Source organism: Lates calcarifer, linkage group LG13 (assembly GCF_001640805.2).
Source record: "Lates calcarifer isolate ASB-BC8 linkage group LG13, TLL_Latcal_v3, whole genome shotgun sequence".
NCBI lineage: Eukaryota > Metazoa > Chordata > Actinopteri > Centropomidae > Lates > Lates calcarifer.
Window position 1 is genome coordinate 10,332,371 of NC_066845.1, and position 18,441 is coordinate 10,350,811.

Genomic DNA, 18,441 nt, shown 5'->3' on the forward strand with positions numbered 1-18,441 from the left:
CAAATAACTTCCTTGGTAGAATTTTAAAGTGAGAAGAAGTAAAAAAATACAACTCCTGCAGCAAATAGATTAGCATTTAGCATTAGCATTTCATTCCACGTCAACTTTTAGCATTTAGGCAGACATAAGTAGACTGTCTGAGCTTAACAGGCCGACCACTCCATATATATGGGCTGTATTACAAGAAGTCCTCATAAAAGCAATTTAAAAGCATTTTACAAGCATATTGAATATGAGAAGTTAGTGCAATCAGTATCTGGGGTGATGTTAGTTGTCACTGGCCGCGTAATATTCTGTAAACACGATTCTGTTATTCCAAAAACCTGCTGGACAGGCTCAGGATGTAAATTTGAAGACTTAGGTTGGGCAAACTTTTCCCCTTTCAATGTTAGACACTAAGACACCAGAAAAAGATGCAAATGAGGGGAAACAATTGGACAAGACAAATGAGATTACACAGTAGTGCACACTAATATCCTGATAGTGTCTTGTACATGTTAACACCATATGCTTTTTTCAGAATCCTGCTTTGAAAATCCTGGATATGCTACCTGACATACACCAAAAGAAACCAAATTCTGTGCCTTGTAAACACCTTACCCTGGTTTCTAAACATTCTTTGTTGGTACAAGTCCTATGAGCTGAAATGGTGAGGAATGCACACAGATTATGAGACACCTGGTTACTGTTCGAATCACGTTAAAGAGGTTAACAAATAACCACATTTCTAATGTTCCATGTAAATGCCATATCCTGAATAAGATCAAAACCAGGATACTTGTGCACATGTAAAGACAGTCATTGAGAATGGAGTGATCAAAAGTATGTGGAGGGACTGTGCCGACAACAAATAATAGAAAAAATATTTATTACAAAATTGTGCATCAAAACAGCTATTTACACTCCCACAAACATGTAAAACTAGATTATTATGAAATATTTCTGATTGGAAAAGGTGTCATTGCATTTCAGTGACATTTAAATAAATCATCTTGTTTATGTTCTCACTCCTTATCCCTCCAAACATGTGTCTTCCTCTACATTCTTCTCAGAGTTTTAGAGAGCGCCACTGTTCCACGCCTGTCGGATTTGTCTCCATGGAGTCCCAAGAATCGAGGCAGCGATAAAGAAGAAAACCAAGATAAGGCCCTTAGCCAGTGCCTGAGAATATGGCTCACCTGGAAGGGTAAAGGTAAAATAATGATCAGTAATGGTGCTGTCATACCTCTGTTTCACAGCAGTGGGATATGAGAGTGGCTTTTTTTTAAATCCAGGGTTCCTCTCTGGGATCAGTTGCACTCACTTTTCAATTACACTGTTCTTTGTCACAGTAATTAGATTTTTCTTAGCATTAAGGCAGTTTCCAACCAAATGATCTCAATAAAATACTCAACAAGTTTCCAAGGATTAGAGAAATTCCTACCTGTGTAATACTTGGTGATGGGAAAAGCTAACTCGGGCCAGCACACATCATTCCTGCTACAGTCATACTCAGTGAAGTTGATCTGAAACCTGGGGGAAAAAGTAAAAACAGAACATCACATTCTAGGTCAGAATCAGTCAGGCATCTCAAGAAACCCACAATTTATTTGGCTCAAGTTAACAACTCTCTCTTTGTAAGGGCAGTCTTGCTGTTTGAAGAGTCACCTAGTTTTTGGTGGTCCTGTGTTGATGGGAATGTCGATAAAGGTGACTGAAGAGGTGACTGGGAACAGCTGAGTTTCCATTTGGTCCACACATGGAGAGATATCACCTCCTCCACAATCCAGTGCCCAGGTGGACAGGCTGTGGCTAAAATGACCAAAATAGGATTCTTCATTCACAATGACTTATAATACTCTGTAGATCTGACGGTATTTGGCACACATGGTGACTCATAATGACTGAGAATACAATTTAAACTGGGCATTGCAATGAGCGACCTGATACACACCTGACTTGCAAAGCACGGATTTCTCTTTGAGGTATGCCCTCTACCACGCCAGTGATTAGAGTCCAAACATGGATACGTTGGTGGGATGGAATCCCATAGCATGAGCTTGTGTTGTCTTCCATTGTTGTACTTGAGTTCAGTGTCACAACTGGAATTTATATGTTGTGTGTAACATTTAGTTAGAATCAAAAGACATAAATATCTGTCAGATCGCTGTTACATTTTCTTTACAAGTTCAAATAAAAGTATCACAAAAATAAAGTTAATATTAACAAATAACAAAAGCATGATTTCACACATGAACTGTGTAAGAAGAAAACTCTATTAAACTCATCTACTTACAGCTTATGTTAATCCAGTCTGTCACAGTTAGAGGATCTGGGTTTCCATACCTCGCCACATATGTGACTGTCGTCAAAGCTGCCTGGAGAGAAGTAACAGTCTCTCTAAAGAAGAAAAAACATTATTTTTTTTGGCAAAAATACACAGAGACATAGATGAAACATGAACTCGTGCTGAGATACTGACCTCAGGAGATTACACTGGGTCAGATTCTGTCGACTGACTGGCAGCAGACACCCTGACGTTGAATTCTCCCCAAACAGAATAGGTTTCTTCTTATTAGCAGAACAGAGTCCATCACTAACTGTCAACCAGATCAGAAAATGGTGCTGTGTCAGCAAGTTGTTTTGACTGAAATATACATAATTCACTATTAAACTACTTACAGTGACCCAATATCAACAAAAAGACTTAATTGGTTTTACCTGGTTTCCAAAGATTAATTGATGTCCTCTGTATTGAGCCTGTATTATTGTCCAAAGTGTCCACGATCCCAGCAATGACAGGCCTTCCCACCTGATAACCTGTCATTTAAAATGTCTGTGTGTTATGTTAACTCACTGCAGCGGGGACAGTGAACTATTTTCTACAAAACACTTCACTCCCACAACCAATCTCAGGATGAAGTATTTTATTTTTCACTCACCTGGGTTCCCTGAGTTGGGCTCACCCATGAATTCTCCATTTACAAACACAGCAGAATACCGTGTAGTTAGTGTCACTGTTTAGGAAACAGAATAGCAAATATTAGCTCAGGCTACATCAAATGTGTCTCTCAACTTGTATCACTGACTTCGGTGATAAGCCAAATCATGTGCAAGCATTATAAGCACTTACCACTACCATTCAAAGTGATGGTTCCAACAGTGCGTGTCAGAGTGATATTCGTGATGCCATTTCCTTTCCAGTAGAATTTATAATCCAGCGCTAAGGTCAGATTCTCACATACCAGCGTCTCATCTTCAGAGAAATATCATCACATTTCAACACTGAGGTTAATTGTGAGTTTGCGTTGTTGTTATTTTAGTAAGGATATGTTGTAATCTCCATACCTGAGGAGGCAACAGCGTCTTTGTTCGAAATAAACGGACTCATGTCAGAGGCCACTTCATCTGTTACATCCACTGTAACATCACCTTGAATACACAGGAAAAAAATAAACACATGGATTCAAACATCTCCAGAACACATCAAAGCCTTGCTGCAGTATGTTTAACAGGTAAAACATACCCCCTTGTCCATTCTTTACTTTAGTCCTAAAATCGATGGGTAGTGTCTGTAAGGGAGGTCCAGTTGGACAGATGTGTAGCAGTGTTACACATGTGACATTGAAATTTTTTAAAAATGCTACAGGAGCATTGTTTACACACCGCCCGAGCACCTTCTGTGGAACAGAAAGACACAAGACATTAGTTCTTACAGTCTTAGCAATATCTATATACATCCAATGCAAGACATAATTAAGCTGTATTAAAAACAACACACACACACACACACACACAACCTACCTGAGGAATAGTGAAGTACTGGTTATTTAATGTTAAAATGGGACTTCTTTGAATGTAAACATTTACTGGTTCTGGAGCTGACAACTCAGGCCTTTGGAAGGTTGGGCCAGGCTTCGACGTACTAGACAAGATAACATGACACAAGTGTTAGTAAATGAATCACACAGTCAAAACGAACAGAAATAAAAACTTATATTCAATAATTTCTCACATTGTGTCTCCCTGGTAAAAGAGCCCAAGGTAAGGGTTGTTTTCAGGCGGAGAAGAGACACATAAAAATGGAAACCAGTCTGGGGAGTTTTCAGAGGACTGCACAGAGCACTGATAATCTGGAGCAGGAGAGACCTGTCCACCAAAGGGTCCTGGGAGACAGTGGGACTCAAACAGCCTCAAATCTTCAGAGGAGCAGTCCTGGTTAGATTGAAAGATGAATAAATTACCAATGATTAACAAAGAGAGAAACACATTCATCAAAGTGCTTGTTAAAGAATACAATAATGTGAGAGATGTAAATACCTTGTCACAGCAGCAGCGTATGTCACATGCTCTGAATGTGAGATCACAAGGACAAGGCCCCAGTGGTTGGTACACTTGATTTGGAATGACTGTTTCATTATCTGAGATGGAGAGATTTATATTCATAAGAAATGTGATACTCCAAGTACTTACATCTTCAGCATGAAGGCCTGTTATGATAAGGACATGAGTTTCATTTGATTTACCAGATCCAACATTCGCAGGATACAGCTGGGCATGTATCTTAGCCTGGATCAGCAGTGATGCCTGAGGTGTGTCGCCCACACAGGCCGACACCCGAAGGGCCTCCCGGACACACAGCCGCTCAGGACAGCAGTCTGCGTCTGTCTCATTCTCACCACATAAACGCAGACTTCTATTCAGTCTCAGCTGAACTCGAACTGCAGTCTGGGTTGCCACATGAAAACAAAGACGAGGCAAAAAGAAACACTGATATTCAAACCACAATATCAGCTATAAACCCTGTTTAACTGCCTCTTACCTCTGCATTATTTCAACATTATCTGTAAAAACAGGAAAATTACTGCTAACTGTAAGACTAGGCTCTTACCTTTCCCACCTGCTCCCTTGTGAGCACCCACTGTGTCACCTCAGCCACACATGATGGAGGACCGATGCTTCCTGTAAAAGAAAACACATCATCACCAACCAACAAATCTGTCCAACTGACTGCATAATCACCAAGTGCAGTCACATGGTTGCCTTCCTTATCTTTTTCTGTGAGCCACTGGCATATATATATTCAGGTAACTAAATGTTGCCAAACACCATCATCGTTCATGTTCTGATTTAGCAGTCTGCTACAAAACAAGTCTCATACAGCGAGATGCAGAAGACTGAGGAGTCTCTGATTTTAGCTTTTACCTGTTGTGTTGGATGGAGACACTGTCCTCAGACTCAGAGAGATGCCCGACGTGTTTCCGAGCAGGAGGGCAGAGACCGCGGGTCCAGTTGCAGTGAGAAACGACGGCTGGAAAACTGTTGAACACAGCGGAAACAGTATCTCTGTTAGCTGCAGCTAATCTTAGCCACATGAAATTAATTCAAGCTAAGGTAACGTTAGCTATTTTGACGTAAGACAACATGAATTGTGCGCATATATATATATATATATATATGAGAGACTTACCGACAATGTTTTGAGTGTGAGCCAGGGGAAAAAGCAATAAAACACATATGACTAGGTGTGAAACAGACAAGGGGAAGAACTTGTCATTAGCCATTTGGTTGCTTTCAGATTAAAGTCGACATATTTGTAAACTGTTGGTGATGTCCTGGCAACGGAGATCCTAAACGAATCACAGTCTGGGAAAGTTCTTGTTCTGGGGAATTAAAATTATATTTAAATGAACAACAGCGACCTCTTCTGGCCTGGAGTGGTAGAAATATTTATCACCGGAGTCGGCAAGAGGGCCCAGAAGAATCTTCAACTCTTCGTCTATTGAGTTTAGTTCATTCCCGGAGGTTAATTTCTTCAAATGACTAATTTTCATTAGTCTAAATTTCTTTTTAATTTTCATATTCATTAAAAAATACCCCCCAAAATATAAATCTGCATATCCTTTCAAAGTAAACAGGGGTTAACACAGGAGGATTTTTTATGAGGTGGGTAAGTCCTTAACACCAGAACCACTGTGTGTATACTCAACTCTTTATTAATTCACACAGTATACATAGACACACATTCATAAGCTCCTTAATTTAAGGAATTTAATCCATCTGCTTGTGAAGCAAAGATTAAATAAAGGCTATAGGGAATACTATCTCTCTCTAATTGACTGTGAAGTACTTACAAACGTTGATTATTTAAAGTGCCTTCTACTTCATTGGTACTAATGGGATATTTGCATCTTTAACGTGTTGTCCTTTGTTATGTGTTTTTTCTTTTTTTTATGTGTCCTTGATACGTTTGAAAAACTGAAAACCTGCGGACTCCAGCCGCTAGGTGGCAACATGTCTCTGTAACTCTACATCTGACCGCTGAATTAGAGTCATATCACGTGACCAGCCGTACCAGCGTGTTGTCAATGTGTCTGACAGCAGCAGAAGTCTGTTCAGGGGGATCTGTGAAACAATGTTGTCGTTTGAAGAGCTGATGACAAGTCTTCAAGACTGTGTGATCACCGAGCATCAAGCAGCTGAAAATGTCATTCAGACACTCAGGCTCTTCTGTGAGAAACTGTCTGAATCCTCCAGGTTGGTGACTAACTCCAGCATGTTTGGGAACTATTTATGTCCTGCATATACTATTATAAGTATGTGTCGCTTTAAAAAAAATAAATAAATAAAAACAAAGTGTGGTAATGAATAATGATGCTTGCATGAACAGAACCGGTGTGAAAAGATGTAAGGAGCGCTGTTTAGAGGAGGCTGCCCAGCTGCTGAGACAGATTCCAGAGGCACAGCTTGGTGGTTTAGAGGAGAGTCATCTCCTGCTTCTTGTTAGACTCCTCATGTCCGTGCAGCTGCAGGTGGTCAACATCTCCACAGCCTGCCGTAAAGTGGACCAGGTCAGCCCTGCTGTAGTGTGTTTCTTCACTGCACAATGCTCACGACAAAATGGAATCTCACTGAAACTTCACATTTGCTCTGCAGATGTTGCAACATTTGGCAAAGGTGGACCACCTGTTGGTTTATAGAGAAACCCATGAATGTTTGCACTCCATGGTCCACGCTGAGCAGGTACAGAGCTCTCATTTTGATTGTGTATGTTGCATATTCATGTAGAGGCACTGTGGATAAATTTTACCTTGTATTTGTTTCAGATCTTGTCTTTTGAGGATCTGCAGAGAGGTTGGTGCTGACTATATATGATATGTTATTACACTGTGTTGCTAATTTCATATCTAAGTTGATATCAACTTATTTTTTAGCCTGCATGTTCCTGGAAGACAGCACTGCTGGTCGTGAGGTGTTGCGAGGGTCATACCTGTCCTTGCTGAAGAAAGTGTCCGAGTTGTTCCCTGTTGTGTTGCAACAAGAATCCCTGAGAGATGGGCCGATGTGTTATGCTGCTGTCAAGGTACACGTAGAGCGGTGCGCCTCATCCAAAGCATTCATCGGAGACTTGCCGTGTGATTTCGGTTGCTGACCTGAGAACTGTGATCTCTGCAGGTGTGCTTGCAAACATTTCAGCTGTTGTCCGGTGAAGTGGCTCCTCTGGTGTGGGACAAGGAGCGTGGGGATCCAACAGTGCAGAAGATCCTGCAGGCTCTCATGGACATAACACTCGGACAGGTTTTGTATTAACTGAGTACTTCAGAGTGACTTATTCAAATAGTAGATGTCTGTTCAGTTATTATCTTTGTTTCTTCTTATCAGTCAGTGTTGTGTCTTGCAGTGCTGCAACAGGGACACTCGTCTTTTGGCAGGCACTGCTGTGGCCATGCTGATCAACACAGCATCAGAGAGCAGAGCTGGAGGAGCTGCTGCCTGGAGTCTGCTACATGTCTCTGACTCAGGTAGGTAACTACCAAAACCACAGGACAAATAATCTGAGCACATCAAAGTTTGGTATTTGACCCAGGTATGTGCCCGTGTCCCATTTTTTTCTCCATGTTTATTTTGTCCACAAAAAGCATAAATGTTAGATACACTATAAATTCTACAACTGAGTGTGAATACCCAGAGTTTCTTCACAGAGTAGTTGTTATTCCTGTGATTTCTCAGAGCCCTGGCCGCTGACTGTCGGTGCTCTCCAGGTACAGTGCGCCCCTGCAGGAAAGGACGGAGTGGGGAGGCTGGCTGTGAGCAGGGGCCTCCTGACCTGCTGTCGACCTCACATCTTGCTCAGTTCGCATGCGGACACCACAGAAGTAAATCTACTGAAGCTCGCATCAAAAACATGTTTTTACTTTTGCTCTGCTCGCTCTCAACACCGTCTCCTCCTTTTTCCTTCTTTTTAGACGTGTTTGCTGCTGAAAGGTTTGTTTCCTCTGGTCTTTGCTTTGTGCGAGGCGAAGCTGGATTGCCACTACTTTGCCTTCGAAGGTGGGTAACGTCCAGGTTGTTTTGCTCGTGTGCGTAAATGGTGATATCATCTGCTCAGATATAACATTTTGTTGCAGTGTTAACGCTGTGGCTGAAGAAAGTTAAAGAATGTCTGGCTGATATCTGGAAGATGACGGGCGTCCGGCTTCTACCTGACGACAGCAGCCTGCAGCAACAGCTCATTCACATTATCTGGACCAATGCAGAAAGCCCAGTGAGTCAGATTAACATGATTATATTCCAATTCAAAAACCTAAAAAAAACATTTACTTACAAGGGTATTATTTGACTTTATAAACTCAATGGATGGCCAAATAACACAGGATATTGCCATATATTGAAAGGCACAACCAAGCATCGGGAAACAAACCATGTCACATGTTGGACCTCATATTATCTTCTAAGATAACTTAAGGACACAGTGCTGCCAGGTTTCCTCTCTGACATCTGTCTTATTATGCACCGGCAGGTGGAAGGTGTGTCAGAGTTTGCACGCAGTGCCTTTTGTCTGCTGCTGGACCTCTATGAGATGGACTGTGAGCAGTTTTGTGACACAAAGAAGACTCTTTACTTCACTCTACTTCAGCGAATAATCAAACTGCCTTGGGAATCCAAAGCCAAATATCATCGCCTTTGTGCCCTACTGCCGTACCTGGGTACTGGCACGGTGAGGATTACACATCATTACAGTGTATAACAGTGTAGTTAGTAGTGGTCATGATGACTTTGATGGATGTTTCTTTAATCAATCAGGTGCTGGATCAGTACGCTGAAATACCCAGTCATCTCCTGAAGTGCTTGTCAACCAATCACCTCTCACCATGTGGATCAGAGCTGTACAAGTGTCTGATCCAGCAGCAGAGGAGAGAGCTAAGCACCGGCTTGCAAAAGTCTGATTCACACTCGGAGCTGGATCTGGCCGATCAGTGGGCAAAACGCTGGCGGCCAGTCCTTCACAAGGCGCTGACGTCTGACGTGACTCTTCTGCAGAACAACAGCGCGACGCACTTATTACCCTGCACCTTTCAAGTCTTCCCCTCCTCTGTGGATCACCTGTTGGCCTCTCTGGACCCGTACGCCCCAGGCCACCTCCACGCCTGGGCCTGCATCGCAAGCTCTTATCGAGCCACGACCGGAGGCTCCCCCTGGGCTCTGCGAGGCGGCTCCACCCTTGAAACCCTCCAGCTGGCTCTGGGGTCTGCGGATGACAAAGTCCGCCTCGCCGCTCTCAACCTCCTCTGCTGCAGCCCCAAAACCAAAGACACTCCAACCACAGAGGAGATGTCAATAATGAAGCTGTTTATTCCTCAGAACCTGAACTGTGAGTCGTCACCTTTTCGCCAGCATTTTCAGGCTGGAGTGAAGAGGTTTCTTGTTCGTATCAGAGACGGCTGCTTGGCACAGGTCAGAGGACAGAAGGGCAAAAAGAAAGGAGATATGACCGACTCAGAGAGGGCACAGGAGTTACTGGAGCAGGGAATAGGTGAGATAATCAACTGATAGTTGAGCTGCTGTTTTATATCAACAACAAAAGACTGTTCTACCGTACAGATGTTTATAGTATAGGGGGATATATTTTCTGTTCATCAAAACCTTTTCTTTATTTCATTTAGGGTTTGTGGAATGGTTGGGTCAGCTTCCATACAGCTATCTGGCGCCGGGACATAATTATCAGAGGAAGAAGACTGCGCTGCTGTTGCTGTCTGCAGTGCTGGAGACCTGCACAGACACCTGGAACCCAGACAAAAAGAAGGGACAACCTCCAGGTCAGTTTGGAAAAACCAGTGATTGGAAAATGTTGGCAAAAAACGCCCAAAACAAATTTATTCAAAACAATACTACGTGGTGCATATATTTGGATCTATGGATACTTCATGTTATATGTTTTAGTTTCAACTCTTTTGTATCGGAATTTAAATGAGTGGCATGAAATTTTGTCTGCAGCAAATATGGGGTCTCTTATTAAGTGTGCCACACAAAGAGGACAGTGGGATTTCTTCTGCAGGAGTAAACAGCTGGTCCTCATCAGCTGTTTAGAAGATTCTACAAATGAGGTAAAGCTGCCTTAACTTGCAACTCATATTACTTTTATATAGTTAAAATCAAAGATAGAATAGATACAGGAATTTTTTTTTCTTCTACAGATTCGTGAGCTCGCAGCTGGGTTATTGTTGAGATTTTTCCCACCCAGTTTTCCTGGTGATATCGCTGCAGTGCTGCTCACGCGAACCAAACAGCTTCTGCGCAGCCCTCGGGTGCAGGAGGCTCAGATGGGAGCGCTGATGATGAAGGTCCTCCTTCAGAAGTAAGCCTCGCCTTCTGCATACCCTTGCTCATAGTCACACCTGCTTTAGATGCGAGGGATTAGCGGCTACTGGTTGTTCTATCCATAGATCACAAGACCAGCCTGAGGACTGCAGACTGAACAGTGACATCACTGTCAGCGGTGGAAGTGACCCCAAGGCTTCCTGCATGGTCAGATTCCTGGTGAAGGAGCTGGAGGAGCATTATCTGACAGCTAAGACTGACATGATGCTTGCTGCCAGAGCCAAGCCCATACATGGTGAGACTTGAGATCTGTATCACTGTTTATATAAATTATGTTGAGCCTTAGAAAACATTTTTCAGTTCTTTTAAATCCTGTCGTGAATTCTGCTCCAGGTGTTGTAAGTGCCCTTCAGAAGTGCATGCTTGAGGCAGGCAGCAGCGTCTATGACACACTTGACCACAGTCTGACCGTGGAGGTGCTGGGCTTGCTGGAAAGCATCTCTGTGCTGCTGCTGGGAGTCCTGTATGGAGGCCAGGATGCTTGTGCCACTGAGGAGGGTATGGAGCAACCTGCAGAAACAATACTGATTTGGGGATGAAGTGCAGCACATTTCCCATTTATTTATGATGCCACGCACTAAATCACTCTCCTTTGCCTTAGATGCCCCGCCTTCTTTTTGCGACATGGGAAACGCCATCAGCTCACTGATAGCCCAAACATCTGGAGGAGGCCAAGCGGACGGAGAGGAGTGTGTTCTGCTGTCTGAAGAGCACAGCCTCGTTCTCACCTGCTGCTGGGTCTCCCTCAAGGTAAAACAGAACCGGATACACCAGTTAGATGCACAACCACATTTAGGAAAGTGGCAAAAACCTGATTTTTGCTGCTTGTGTGTTACTTAATTTCATGTTTTCTTTTTAGGAAATAGGAATCTTTTTAGGTTCTCTGGTGGAGAGAATTCTCTCGGAATCCAAACCCAGCAAGTGCCTTCTAGGAAAAGAGGATCTAAAAAGAGCATCAAAAGTATTCAAGAATATTCTTCTCAAATGTCGTCACTGGGTATGTTTATAAATCCATTTAGAGGCTTTAAGTCTAAATCTCCCAAACTATCATCCTTTTTGAAAATCATATTTCTCTTCACCAGGGGGCAGTAGAGGGATGCTGCGTAGGCTTCACCAAGTTCTGTGCCTCTCTGTTGAGCAGCAATGATCCAGAGCTTAGGGATATCCCAGCCCATATGCTGAAACAAGTGAGTAGAGATACATGCTGGTGAATGAATTTGTGAGTGGAGATGCTGACTTTCAGTCTCCTCTCTGTCTATAGGGATTACAGGTTGTGCAGTGCCCGCGTTCTACGTCTGTGACCAGGCGGGCTGCAGGGTTGCCCATGCTCATTCTGTGCGTTGTGTCGGCAGAGGAGGCCAGTAAAGCAAGGCCGCTGTTAGCTCACAGTATGCAGACCTTACTGGAGACGGCCAAGACGCCTCTGCCCGAGAACTGGGACCAAACGCTGGACCTGCCACAGGTTTGCAGACACGCCGACAAGATTCAGGACATCTGTCTTTGCAGTAACCAGATGTGGTCACGTCATTGTCCTCTCCCTTACAGGTGTGTGCGGTTCACACTCTGCAGGCCCTGGTGCGTGGCTCAGGTCTAGGAGTAGCTGTCCTTCAGTTTGCTCCTGCTGTAGCCATCTTGTCACTCACTCTGCTCAGCTCTCCCTGCTGGGCTATGAGGAATGCTGCACTGCAACTTTACAGTAAGACAAAGGCACATTAGGAGCTTTACTTTAGTCTGTATTTACAATATGAAGGATTGCACCAGGACCTAAGGCTCATATTCTGAAAAAGAATAATTTTCTGTCTTTTGACTAATTGATCATCCTGTTTCCAGGTTCTCTGTGCTCACGAATGCTCGGCCAGCGGCCCAGCAGCGAGGACGGCTGCCCTACCCAGCACGGCATGTCCCCCGCTGCTTTCTTCTTCCACTACCCAGCGCTCCAGCCCTTCCTCCTAGGCGAGCTGAGAGGGGCAGCACAAGACCTCCAGGGTGGACCTGACGAGGCCAAGCTACACCTCCAACCCTCGCTCTACCCTGTCCTCACTCTGTTAGCCCAACTCCAGCCTGGTGTCCAAGACTCAACAGAGTGATTGCTGCTTACTTATCATGACACAGTTTGGAACATAGCAAAGAAACTAGCTTTAAACTAGTTTTGATGTTTATGTAGAACTCGAATAAACATTTTTTTTTTTGCTTTAATTGTGTGACAGGGGACCACTGATTAAAGGAATCTCTGGTTCTCTTTCTTTCCAGAACTTTGTCAGACTTCCTGCCCCCTTTACTTCAGCTGTCTGCCAGTCCTATCTACAGTGTGAGAGTGATGGCCTCTAAGGCTTTGGTTGCCATGACTCCCCCCTCAGAGTACATGAGCATCCTCGTCAAGCTGACGGCTCAACTGCCCAGTCCACAGAATCGCTGCTGTCACAACCGTCTCCACGGACAGCTGCTGCAGATCAAAGCTATCCTGGAGAGAGCTCTTTGCACTGACAGGTGAGACTTAAAAGAGCTGTTTAATGATTCATCACACACTCTCAGGCTTTTAAAATGCCTGGTTTATTCATTCGTCAGACACCGTCAGGCTTTGAAATCCTGCCGTGTGTTTCTCTCTCTGTGTTTGCAGTGCCCCTTCAGCTGCCCTGTCTGAGGTTCTGAGCAGAGTGGATGCGTCGCTGTGGCTGGTGACTGACGCTCAACGCTGCCCTCTGGTGAGAGCGGTCTACCTCGGAGTGGCAGACACACTAAGAAGATTCTGCTGTGAGACCTACCTGTCAAAGCTCAGTGACTCACTCATGCATGACCTCCAGACACCCCAAACAGGACTTCAGGTCCGTAACGCACATCCCACCACATCCCTGTGCTGTTTTGTTTGTGCTCTTCTCACTGGTTTTAAGCAAGCGGTGCCCTATAGGGAAAAACGGGATGTTATTATTTACTTATTTATGCATACCAGCTAGGATTTAGCAACACACACAAGCCCTGATGAATGAGATTAACTGATTTTTAGAGCTTTAAACTCATAATGTATAAAACCTTATAAGCTTTTCTGAACTTTAAAACAAATTGCTTCCTATTTAGTCAAGATTTTTACTGTTACAGAAAAATACCCATGGTCCTACAGACTTATCCATAGGGACATTTAGGATGTTGCTCTAGTCTAATTATAATATACTGGCAGTTTAGAGGAATGCTCTACAGATACTACAGAGAGGAGAGATGATGTCGGGCTTTAAATGATGCATTTACTGCACATTATTCCTTTCAAAGCTCAGACAGTGTAAAACCACTGGTCGTGGTTGTATGACTGCATTTGTGGATCTATAGTGCTATGGATATGGCTACAGTAGCTGTACTGTAAGTCCTCTTTAACACTCAGCCAACAGCATTTTTTCTAATGCTCTATCTATGTCATCTCTTGCAGGTTGGTTTGTCATCCTTCCATCAACAAGCCATCCACTTTCTATGTGCAGATCTAAACTGGGCACGCCAAATCTGGAACAGCTTCTCCGCTGTAAGCCCAGATCTGAGGCTCTCATTGGTTGCGTGGGTGGTAGATGGGCGGAGTTTGCAGCAAACCATCTTGAAAGAGGTGATCCAGAGGGTGTTGCAGGTGAGACACAATATGTTCCCCAGACTTCAACACGAAGAAAACAAACTTTCCAAAAACCAGTTCAACAGCTTTCGGCATAACGGCCCTCTCAGAGCACAATGTGAGGAAATTGAGGAAGCAAAGATAGGCTTAACTATAATGCCATCGGAGACTGCAATCTGTCTGGAGATCTCTTTTCCCTCTCACATAAAAAAAGGGTGTGTATATAAGCTATTATAGTCTGTAACCAAGGAAACTTAAGCACAGTCAAACTGAGGATATCTGTCCATTTTATTATTTACTGTGTTGAAGTTTATGTAGATCATTTAGATAAACTCCACATTGTTACATTATCTAGACCACCCACTTGAGCCATCCCATGTATGTCCTGTTTAGTGTTTAACTGATCTACAGACAGTGGTAAAGATAGGGACGACTGTTCATGTGGTGTCTCTTCATTTAAGTTACATCAGTTGTTAACTCTTATGACGTCATTTAGCTGTGCTAGAGTTAGACTTCCAAGACTTCTGTTTTTTATGATATGCCAATTTTAAATTGTACATTTCTTTTATGATGCCTAATGAGGTCCAGTCAGGGTATGTGTGGTTGGTACTTAAAAGCACACTGATGATTTGTCAGAGTATGTTAAAGTGCTGTTCTAATGCTCTGTGTCTCCAGTCAAACCTGAAGGAGGCATTGTTGAGCCACAGTGTGGAGTACCGCAGGACCTACCTCGCAGCCCTGGTGGCAGTAATGGCCGGAGGCGACTCTTCTTTACCCCAGCATCTTCCTCAGTGGGCCCCACTGGAGGAGCCGGTTCTGCCTGAGTGTCTGGATTTGTTGCTTGGGGACCTTGAGGACCAGCGAGGCGGGCCAGAGTTTCTGTCCCAGGCTCTGTGTGCTGCTAGTCTGCTGCTTTCCCAGTGGTCAGACTCCAGGTTTTTACACACTTAATTGGCTTTTTTTGATTTTGCTTCGTTATAGAGTCACATACCTACCAGCAGCTCTAACCTTCTTCTCATTTTTGTGCAAATTAGCACAAAGATGTCTGTGCTCCTGCGCTGGTGTAGCATCTTGGAACGCCACCGGTCACCAGACGCTCCTGAGGTGCTCAGAATGGCGTGTGCTGAAGCTCTGTGCGTGGCTGGAGTCCCACTAATGAGCCACAGCCTGAACAAACACAGCACTCTGCCTGAGGTCATGATCAGGTATACTGAAAGTGAAACAGTGTATCAGGTCATAACACTCTTAGGAACAGAAGTTCAAAATGTTGAATCTTTCTGGCTTTAGGTTGATTGACACGGGCCTTTACCTGCTGCAAGACCAAAACCAGCAGGTGAGGATGAAAGCGGCTTGTTTTACCTCCATGTTGCACCATGCGAGAGGAGGAGACAGTCGGAGGAGGGTCTACCTCATGCAGGTCAACCGGGCTCTGCCCCAACTGCTGGGCCTGCTGCTGGAGGAATGCTTCGATGGCCCCGGCACATTGGAGGTGCTGCTGAGTCACCTGCCTCAGTCTGACCTCAGATCTGTGCTGAGAGAGGCCTCGGAGATGGGGTATGTCACCTCTCTGCGTCAGTACACTTTTACAAACCTAGACTGGGTTTTGCTTAACTGTTATTATGGCTCTCTTACTCAGGTGTTCCAGCCTGTACGAGCAGGATGAGGCCAATGTGTTCGCAGAGCCCTCTGTCATGTCGGCACATGTGCTGCCTCGCCTGCTGCAGATGGCTGAAAAACACTCTGAATCCTCTGCTTTGGCACAGAGCCTGAGAGCATGGGCAGAGCAGAGTGCTGCACAGGTGGCAGACAGCCTTGCAGTGTGCAAAGACCTCCAGCCAGGTACCACATTGTCAATCTGAATGTCAGAATATGTTTGACAAATTCATAAGTGATATATTGAGAATTTTACATGTTACAGTGGGGTTATTTATTCTCTCCAAAGGGGAGACGTTGACCCCGGCCTGGCTGGCTCTCCTCATGGACCCCCATTTCCACAGCACCCTGTGCAGCCTGTTCACCAGGGCTGCCTTCCTCCTCCAACTGTTGAAAACGTCCGACGACGCACGACACCTCTGCGATCCTTCATCCCTGCGCACGACTCTACAAGAAGTCTGCAGTCTGCTCAGTGAGAACGGTGTCCACTTTGCCCCTGCCTTAATAGCTGCCGTGGCTGGAGAGCTGCCGCTGTGATGGAACGGAGGAGCTTATTTCGTACACTCAGCGAGCAGCATCTTGGCAGATGTGGCCCGGGGATAAAATTACCTGATGACATCTACATGTGCGACTCAAGCCCTGAATGAATATTGCAACTGCTGATGCTGCAGTACTCGAGTACTTGGCAGGCTGAGTTATGTAAGTGGGTGAGGCTTGTATCTATCATCATATTACCTACATAGAGAGCAGACCCTCTGGGCATGTGCAAATGAGGAGGACGGTGTAGCAAAACAGTTAGAAACTCCAGAGGCCTGTCTTTGCTACAGTGCTTGTACATTTTCTTGAGTTTTATTCTTTTTTTTTTTTTTTTAGAATAAAGGTTTTTATTCAGAAATACAGCCACCAGCATATCCCCAGGTCTGTCTTTGTGATCACCATCACCTCAAGCAATGCGCTCATTCTTACTCCCAGAGCAGTGCTCCCATTCTCTATTGCTGTAAGTTGTTTGCCATGTCTCAGCCTTAGACTGATGCAGTGATGTAATGCAACAGCATCTGGAGAAATTGGCTGCTTGGTGCCCAGCGGGGGAATATAGTGTACGGTTTAATGCTCCATTAGAGGCCTTCTGCCTGGATAAGTGTCCATTTTCCAACCACATGAGGGCTGAAAATGATTGACTGGATCTGATAGAGAGCTGGCGGTTGCCCCGCAACGGACCACACACTAAAGCAGTCTTGCATCACCAGACAGCCCTGCTGCTTCTGTTTGAGATGGGCGGCTCTCAGCAATAGACAAACAATGACATGAAAAAGATAGCGCATGCTATGGTTGGCCATATTAGACAATGACTTGAATTAGAAATATAGATGAAAGTTTTTATTGTTGTATCCTCACAACTTTTATTTCCTAAGGATATTGTATTGTCAGAGGTAATTCAATTCTCTGAACAGACAGTTTCCTAACAACCAGTTCATCAACATCTGACTGTAAACCAGCAGAGTTACAGTTATCTTTTCTTTTTTTTTTCACCTAACTCTATATGCAAATACGTTACCTCTATTTAGGTTAAGTTTGCCATTGTGTATGCGTGATGCATTGTGCTCGTGAGCATCCTGATTATGCAACTGCTATGACATCAAGCTTACTGATGATTCATACATAAAGCTTGTGCAATGCATTTCCTTACGACCCACGCCGGAATTAACACCTGCTGTGCACAGCTCTATGAGATTAACATGTGCCTCAAGGAACGCTACAGGTGGTCCTTGTTGACAACACATCGTTTTATCGAGAATCCTCCCAAAGTTTTTAATTATGACACAGCTACAGTATGTATTAAGTGATGAAAAATGACTGCTATTATCAGACAAAATCACAAATGTGTCTTAGTTTCATGGATTCATTAGCAATTTAAGACAACGCTTCATAGCACAGACTCTTTAAAAGTTCAAATGAGGGCTTGAACTTTGCTCTACTTCAAGACAAAGACAAGAAAAACATGTGGCTCAAGGTCTCGACAGCTTGTCAACATGCCAGAAAACAAAGGCTTAATTTTAATGAAAAGACATATTACCTTTTATTCAGACTATTTGAACAATGTGTGCAATATTATGTCTCCTGCCTTGACCTGCCTCGAAAGTCTGAGAAGCGAGTTTAGGAGGTGAGCAGGGTTGGAAATTTCCTGAGGTCGAATTGTGTATAAAACTGTGAAATGACCACCTGGCTTAATAAAAGCCTTTGCTGTCGTTACTGAGAGTGCTGGACTCTCAGTACGCCTGCATCCTGCTAATTAAATGATTAACTATGGCAACAGGGAACAAGGCCAAGTAGGTAAAACCACTTGTACTTGGTGTGTGTATGTGTGTACATGCATACAGACGTGTGAACCATTTGGAGCATGAAAGTGTTTTTCCACTGTTGGATGACTCTTAAAGAAATATTTTTTTTTTAACAAAGGGAATTAAATCCATTTCAAAAGCAGGTTTTTTGTCAATTTAACTGTGTAATTAGATTTTTTTTTATAAAGAACTGTTGATGCTGAATATAATAAAATGTACTATTGA

General features: G+C 43.9%; 2 protein-coding genes across 3 annotated transcripts; one reads left to right on the forward strand and one right to left on the reverse strand.

The window, feature by feature from the left end:
* Positions 1 to 851: 851 nt before the first annotated feature.
* Positions 852 to 5,625, reverse strand: tctn2 (tectonic family member 2). The gene is made up of 18 exons (XM_018668292.2): positions 5,450 to 5,625; positions 5,185 to 5,298; positions 4,871 to 4,941; positions 4,506 to 4,707; positions 4,300 to 4,400; positions 3,995 to 4,194; positions 3,784 to 3,904; positions 3,506 to 3,659; positions 3,328 to 3,411; positions 3,113 to 3,235; positions 2,922 to 2,996; positions 2,701 to 2,799; positions 2,462 to 2,579; positions 2,276 to 2,379; positions 1,934 to 2,081; positions 1,648 to 1,791; positions 1,424 to 1,512; positions 852 to 1,178 (listed from the first exon to the last, which is right to left on the reverse strand). The coding sequence occupies exons 1-18, from the start codon at positions 5,541 to 5,543 to the stop codon at positions 1,057 to 1,059; spliced, it is 2,163 nt and encodes a 720-aa protein (XP_018523808.1). The 5' UTR covers positions 5,544 to 5,625; the 3' UTR covers positions 852 to 1,056.
* A 620-nt stretch (positions 5,626 to 6,245) lies between these two features.
* Positions 6,246 to 18,441, forward strand: si:ch211-225b11.4 (thyroid adenoma-associated protein homolog). 2 transcript variants are annotated; one of them, XM_018669230.2, is made up of 31 exons: positions 6,246 to 6,516; positions 6,650 to 6,830; positions 6,916 to 7,002; positions 7,086 to 7,113; positions 7,194 to 7,342; positions 7,435 to 7,557; positions 7,661 to 7,781; positions 7,990 to 8,135; positions 8,226 to 8,310; positions 8,388 to 8,524; positions 8,780 to 8,977; positions 9,064 to 9,793; positions 9,924 to 10,076; positions 10,255 to 10,364; positions 10,455 to 10,615; positions 10,704 to 10,873; positions 10,972 to 11,136; positions 11,240 to 11,388; positions 11,498 to 11,635; positions 11,721 to 11,825; positions 11,900 to 12,100; positions 12,184 to 12,334; positions 12,469 to 12,721; positions 12,889 to 13,125; positions 13,256 to 13,460; positions 14,054 to 14,242; positions 14,900 to 15,147; positions 15,259 to 15,429; positions 15,512 to 15,778; positions 15,861 to 16,063; positions 16,167 to 18,441. In XM_018669230.2, exons 1-31 carry the CDS (start codon positions 6,395 to 6,397, stop codon positions 16,412 to 16,414), a joined length of 5,631 nt encoding a protein of 1,876 aa, XP_018524746.1. In that variant the 5' UTR covers positions 6,246 to 6,394; the 3' UTR covers positions 16,415 to 18,441. The 2 variants fall into 2 exon arrangements, with proteins under 2 accessions (XP_018524746.1, XP_018524745.1); XM_018669229.2 differs by having other exon boundaries at positions 6,249 to 6,516; positions 14,900 to 15,159.

Bases quoted from the DNA above. Each gene is read 5' to 3' on its own strand.
- tctn2 (XM_018668292.2), bottom strand. From the start codon at position 5,543: ATGGCTAATGACAAGTTCTTCCCCTTGTCTGTTTCACACCTAGTCATA. The intron at 4,195-4,299 runs GTATTTACATCT...CAATCTAACCAG, and splicing joins TACGCTGCTGCTGTGACAAG to GACTGCTCCTCTGAAGATTT. The intron at 2,380-2,461 runs GTCAGTATCTCA...TTTCTTCTTTAG, and splicing joins ACCCAGTGTAATCTCCTGAG to AGAGACTGTTACTTCTCTCC.
- si:ch211-225b11.4 (XM_018669229.2), top strand. From the start codon at position 6,395: ATGTTGTCGTTTGAAGAGCTGATGACAAGTCTTCAAGACTGTGTGATC. The intron at 7,114-7,193 runs GTTGGTGCTGAC...CTTATTTTTTAG, and splicing joins TTTTGAGGATCTGCAGAGAG to CCTGCATGTTCCTGGAAGAC. The intron at 8,311-8,387 runs GTGGGTAACGTC...ATTTTGTTGCAG, and splicing joins CCACTACTTTGCCTTCGAAG to TGTTAACGCTGTGGCTGAAG.